This window comes from Triticum urartu, chromosome 2, assembly GCF_003073215.2.
Source record: "Triticum urartu cultivar G1812 chromosome 2, Tu2.1, whole genome shotgun sequence".
NCBI classification, from domain to species: Eukaryota; Viridiplantae; Streptophyta; class Magnoliopsida; order Poales; family Poaceae; genus Triticum; species Triticum urartu.
The window spans coordinates 54,340,826-54,347,522 of NC_053023.1; the positions used below are offsets into that span (position 1 = coordinate 54,340,826).

The 6,697-nt window shown below is 49.4% G+C and overlaps 1 protein-coding gene and 1 pseudogene across 1 annotated transcript; both read right to left on the reverse strand.

The window, feature by feature from the left end:
* Positions 1-249: 249 nt before the first annotated feature.
* LOC125540992 (protein ASPARTIC PROTEASE IN GUARD CELL 1-like) lies at positions 250-1,660 on the reverse strand. The gene has a single exon (XM_048704499.1). The coding sequence runs from the start codon at positions 1,655-1,657 to the stop codon at positions 296-298; it is 1,362 nt and encodes a 453-aa protein (XP_048560456.1). The 5' UTR covers positions 1,658-1,660; the 3' UTR covers positions 250-295.
* A 3,297-nt stretch (positions 1,661-4,957) lies between these two features.
* On the reverse strand, positions 4,958-6,373 carry LOC125535004 (annotated as a pseudogene).
* Positions 6,374-6,697: the final 324 nt, after the last annotated feature.

Below are 6,697 nucleotides of genomic sequence, written 5' to 3' on the forward strand. Positions count from 1 at the left end.
TGGTTTTGACGTCGAGGTTGTATCTTAAACTTTGGTAGTAATTTAAGTTTGTCATACGGACCCTTCTCTTTTTTTAGCCCGATGGTGTTATGTATTTTGTCTTGTCAATTAGAGCCTGTGTGGGCCGGTGCTCCTTGCTCCGACTTCCCCGATAAATCAGCTTTCTCTTCTTTCAAGTGTCTGCATTTGTACTATTGCAAAAAAAACATGTATTCATTACTTTCACATAAGTCTTGCACGAACCGATAATATAGGGATGTAGCTAGCTTTTTTTGAAAAGGAGGGATGTAGCTAGCTAAACTGCAACGGTGTCTAGATGGCACTCCTCCGGAGCAAAGAAGAGCCGGTTATGTTGGAGGTCAAACGTGAACCGCGTGTCCAACATCTGCCCCGCGCCTATCACCGTCCTCTCTGCGTACGGCGCGACGGCGAAACACACATAGTGGATATGCTCGTGCGTCACCGCAACAAACAGCAGCTCCGGCTTGATAAAGAGCACGGCCGGTTCCGGGTAGAAGTGGAGCGTCACGCTCGGTAAGTGCGCGCGGATACTCTGCCACGTACCGTGGAAGCAGAGCTTGAGCTTCTGCACCCCTGGCACAGTCGCGCGGTGCACCCCGCGGCTGTGCATGTGCGCCACGACCTCGGCCACCAGGACACGGTACGCGTCGGGGGTCATCAAGGTGTCCGCCGTCCCAATGTCGAGGGTGCACCCGCCGTGGAGGCTGTGCGGGTTGCATTCGAACATCGCCGGCGTGATGGCCGTGAGCCTTCGCCCGCCGAGGCTGATGCCGTCGAGGCGGACGTAGTACATGCCTCCTCCTTGGGCGAGTTCCCCGTGCAGCAGCTTTGTGCTCCGTGCGTGCGACTGGTCCGGGATGTCGGCGCCGAACCGGAGGAAGCCACGCCGCTTGTCGTGCTCCTTGCCGACGAGGCAATACGAGAAGCGCGAGGCGGCGAGGCCGCGGTCCGAGAGCTGCCGGATGAAGGAGGTCGGGTGCCTGTTTAGGCTCATGACGCCGGCCCAGACGTCGTGGTTAATGAAGTTGTGCGTGCTGTGCGCGCAGCCGAACACAAGGCCGTCCACTTTGCTGATGGGGCTGCCGGGGCCGCTGCCGTCGAAGACGAAGTTGTCGGTGCTAAGGAGGCCGTTCGCTCTTGAGCCCTCGTACTGGAACTTGACGTCGAAGGTGCACCGGCCCCGCCCCTGGCCGGCGCGCTTGTACGGAGCCGTGCAACGAGGGTCTGTGGACGCAATGAAGTGGTAATGAGGGGAGACGGCAGTGTTAAAGACGGAGCCGTCCTGCTTCTTCTCCGGTATGCATGGCTGGCACCTCATCCACGTTAGGGGGTGGACGAGATCGAGCGCGAGCTTGTAGAAGTGCTGGGTTTCGCCGCTGCCAATGCCGACACTCACGCTGTATATGGCCCCCGAATATGGGATCATCTTGGGACGTATGGACGTGATGTTCATGCCGCCCTCGGCATCACCTTCCGGCAGGAGCTCCTCGAGTGTGCCTGCTGCAGTGCGGTAGTGGGGCACGAGGGGTAGGCTGAATCCAGCCGCACCGCTGCTACCGGTGGCGCCGAGGGCGAGGCTCACCAGATTTAGCACGGCAAGGAAGAAGCACAACATGAAAGCGTATACACTGGACATGGCTAATATCTGGTTGGGTTAGCACAATGATCCTTGGCTTGGATGTCATGTCTTAAGTACATAGACTCCTCCCACTCATACTGTATCAGTACATGTAGGATATGCATCATTTAATCTCCTTCGTCACAACAATGAGATCCTTCTCTTCGAGTTGGAGTAGTGGATATGCATCATTTATCTCAATCTCAGATGATGTGGATGTGAACTAAATGTATAATCATGAATTTGTGCAGCGCAGATACACATAGTTTCTTGTAGGGAACCAGGAAGGATTTCTCAATTTTTTTATAGATTTTCTTTTTTTATAGATTTTCAATAGAAGGATAAGTTGATCATACAGGTAAAATAAAAGAAAGAATAAAACAAGGTCTAAGGAAAGTACAATCAATGAAAGGCATTGGTGCAAGATTCATATCCTTTGTGATTAGCATAATGATCCTTGTTCGCTGCTTGGATATCATGATACATGTATCAGATACGCATCATTGGATGCCCCGTCTTAAATATATGGACTCCTCCTGCTCGTACTACATCAATACATGTACCCGATACATATCATTTCATATCCATGGTTTCATCACAACAATTAGATCCTTCACTTGGAGTTGGAGTAGTGGATATGCATTATTTATCTCAAATGATGCGGATCTGAACTATTGTTTCTCCCAAAATGTATAATCATGATTTTATGCAGCGAAGATACACTAAGTTTCTCCCAAAAAGCATATCATTGAAAACATTCAAATTTTCCAAAATGTTCAAAAAATAAATGAAAAGTTTTTGTATTTAGAAATATTCAAAAGTGTAAACATTCAAGGTTGTAAAGTAGATGATTTTAATTTGTTTTGACAAGTCGAATGCCAGGGATGGTGATTAGGTATTTGACTCAAAACAAGTCAATACATGGTTGAAACCGGTTTGGAGTTGATTCTTGTCTGGTTTTGCAAGTTTGAGGTTGTAAAGTAGACGGTTTTAGAGTTTGGGTTGGATGTTGACTAGGCATTTGACTAGTGAAAACCAATCAAAAATGGTTGAAACCGGCTCAGGGTCGATTCTTGTCTGGTTTTAGAAGTTTGCGGTTGTAAAGTAGATGTTTTTGAAGTCGAAGTTGTATCTTAGACTTTGGTGGTAATTCATGGTTGTAATATGAACTCTTTTCCTCTTTTTTAGCTTGATGGTGATTGTGTTTCGTGTTGTCAATTAGAGCCTATGCGGGCAGGAGCTCCTTGTTCCGACTTCCATGTAAATCGGTTTTCTCTTCTCTTGAGAGTCTGCGTATGTACTATTGCAAAGAACATTTATTCATTACTTCCACACAAGTCTTGCACAAACCGATGATATAGGGATGTAGCTAGCTAGCTAGCTAACTGTATCTAGATGGCACTGCTCCGGAGCAAAGAAGAGGCAATTCTGTTGGAGGTCAAACGTGAAGCGCGTGTCCAGCAAGGCAGCATCTGCCCCGCGCCTATAACCATCCTCTTTGCGTACGGCACTATGGTAAAACACACGTAGTGGGAATGCTTGTGCATCGATTCCACAAACAGCAGCTCCAGAACCGACGAACATTTTCTTGCAAATTGTTTGGTGGAACAAATTTTCAAATTCATGAACTTTTTTTAATTTAACAAACATTTTTTGAAATGCATGATCATTTTTGAATCAATAAACTATTTTATAAGTCACGAAAGGGTTTTGAAATTTTAGGATATTTTTCACTTCATGAACATTTTTTGAATTGGCGTTTTTTTAAATTTCATTAACATTTTTAATACACGGACTTTTTAAAAAAAATCCTGAAAATTTTTAAATTTCCTGAACATTTGTTTTCAAAATTGATAATATTTTTTGAATATGCAAATATTTTCTGAATCCACAAACATTTATTAATTATTAAACATTTTATTTCAAAATTTTCATTTTTAAAATTTCCGGAACTTTTTTTAAGTCCCAAATTATTTAAAATAGAAAAATAAAGACGGAAAAGGAAAACGAAAAGTAAAAAAATGAAATTTAAGAAACAGGCCGCGCGGACATGGACCGGCCCAAATAGATGCATTCTGTCTTCTCCCAGCGCATAGAGCGCAATATAGTAGGTTTCTACTGTATGGGCCGGCCCAGGCGGGGATTCCATGTGTGAAACGTTTTTTTTTATCACTTATAGGTGGCATCGACGGGTAATATTTTGCAACTTTAGGGGCAATTTTGATGACGTATCACCCGAAGCAATAGTCCCTTTATTATTATTAGGTATAGATATAGATAGATTAAGTCTCATATCCAAAATTCTGCCTACGTTTTTTAGTAGCTTCTCAATGAACTCCGTCTATCAGTACACGTCCGGAATCTTGTGAATTTGTAACCATATTGGCATATGCACAAATTCCACTTCTTCGGCTGGACTAAAACCATCATATGGATGGAGAAGGCCAAGCCAATATATCTGACCTAAACATACCTTGGTTTTTGGTCGAAAGGCAATTCTTGGCCACTAAGGGTGTGTTTGGATTGGTGGGTCACACCTGTATCACACCTGACGTGCAAAATCCAACGTGTTTGGTATCCTGCGGCCTTCTCAGCCTGGCCCATCAGATGCAAAAGAGGGCCTCTCAGCCAGGCTGAGGGAAACATGAGAATCGGGAGTATCCGCCAGCCAGCCTCGCGCATGGATCGCCCTTTAGTTTTTTGTCTCTCCCACGCTTCAGATCCGATCGAGCACACCAACCCGCCATCGCCACCTGAGCCCCCTCGTCCGCCACCGATGCGAACTCCCTCGCCGGAGAGCGAATCTGCCGGCGCTGCTCCACGCCCATGTTGTGGGCTCGCCGCCTTGCTTCGACATCGTTGGGTTCCGCCGCCGCCGAATTACGGCACCACCACGCGCACACGCACCCGCCACCCATTGAGATGAAGAAGGGGGAGGGGAGGGGAGCACCTGCACGTCACGAGCCGCAACTGGCATCATGTTTCTCCCCCTTTTCACCTTGAGCCGAGCCACCACCGCAAATCCAGTTGGGGTCAATTCTCTGCCGCCGGCATCTCCTCCCGGTTGTTGGCCCCCCTTCATTTTGTGGTGTCACGGCCATCTACCCCATCTAAGTGGAATGGTCAGATTTGGTGAGAATGTTTTTATTGTTTTGGTTCAGATTTCAGTTCATGGTTGTAATATGAACTCTTTTCCTCATATTTTGCTTGATGGTGTTTGTGTTTCGTGTTGTCGATTAGAGCCTCTGTGGGCCAGAGCTCCTTGCTATGACTTTCTTGTAAATCAGTTTTCTCTTCTCTTAAGCGTCCGTGTTTGTACTATTGCAAAAAACATTTATTCATTATTTTCACACAAGTCCTGCATGAACCGATGATATAGTTAACTGCGCCAGTGTCTAGATGGCAATCCTCGGGAGCAAAGAAGAGGCGGTTGTGTTGGAGGTCAAACGTGAAGCGCGTGTCCAACATCTGCCCTGCGCCTATCACCGTCCTCTCTGCGTATGCCGCGATGGCGAAACACGCGTAGTGGGTATGCTGATGCATCGTCTCCACAAACAGCAGCTCCGGCTTGATAAAGAGCGATGCCGATTCCGGGTAGAAGTGGAGCGTCACGCTCGGGAAGTGCGCGCGGATACTGTCCCACGTCCCATGGAAGCAGAGCTTCTGCGCTGGGGGCAATATCGCGTGGTGCACCCCATGGCGCTACATGTGCTTCACGACCTCGGCCGCCAGGACATGGTATGCGGGCGGGGCCATCAAGGTGTACGCCGTCCCGACGTCGAGGGTGCACCCGCCGCGGAGGCTGTGCGGGTGGAACTTGAACATCTCCGGCGTTATCGCCGTGAGCCTTCGCCCACCCAGGCTGACGCCAACGAGGTTGACGTAGTACATGCCTCTACCCTTGACGAGGTCCCAGTGCAGCAGCGCCGTGCTCCGTGCGTGCGACTGGTCCGGGATGTCTGCCCCGAACCTGAGGAAGCCACGCCGGTGGAGGTGCTCGTGCTCCTTGCCGACGAGGCAATAGGAGAAGCGCGAGCCGGCGAGGCCGCGGTCTGAGAGCTGCCGGATGAAGGAGGTCGGGTGCCTGTTGAGGCTCATGACGCCGGCCCAGACGTCGCGGTTGTCGAACCCGTGTGTGCTGTGTGCGCAGCCGAAGACAAGGCCGTCGACGCTACTGATGGGGCTGCCGGGGCCGCTTCCGTCAAAGACGAAGTCGTCGCGGCCAAGGATGCCATGCGCGCTGGAGCCACCGTACTGGAACTCGACGTCGAAGATGCACCGGCCGTGGCCGGCGCGCCCGTACGGAGCCGTGCAGCGTGGGTCTGTGGACGCAACGTAGTGGTAATGAGGGGAGACGGCGGTGTTGAAGACGGAGCCGTCCTGCCGCTTCTCCGGTACGCAGGGCTGGCACTGCATCCACGTCAGTGGGCGAGCGAGGTCCAGCGCGAGCTTGTAGAAGTGCTGGGTTGCGCCGCTGCCGACGCCGACACGGACGCTGTAGAGGGGCCCCGAGTATGGGATCATCTTGGGGCGTATGGACGTGATGTTCACGCCGCCCTCGGCATCACCTTCCGGCAGGAGCTCCTCGAGTACGCCTCCTGCAGTGCGGTAGTGGGGCACGAGGGGCAGGCTGAATCCGGCCGCACCGCTGCTTCCGGCGGCGCCGAGGGCGAGGCTCACCGGATTTAGCACTACAAGGAATAAGCACAACATGCAAGCGTATACACTGGACATGGCTAATGTCTCTGGCTGGATTAGCACAATGCATGATCCTTCTTTGCTTGGACATCATGTCTTAAATAGATACAAGAATTCTTCCACTCGTACTACATCAATACATGTACGATGTGCATCATTTAATGTCTTTGATTTCATCACAACAATGAGATCCTTCTCTTGGAGTTGGAGTAATAATGAGATCCTTCTCTTGGAGTTGGAGTAATGGACATGCATCATCTATCTCAATATCAAATGATGTGGATGTGAACTAAATGTATAATCATTATTTTATGCAGCGAAGATACAATAGTTTTGTATAGGGAGCCGGAAAAGATTTCT

What these genes read in the sequence shown, in the direction of transcription:
- LOC125540992 (XM_048704499.1), bottom strand. Translation starts at nt 1,657, where the DNA reads ATGTCCAGTGTATACGCTTTCATGTTGTGCTTCTTCCTTGCCGTGCTA.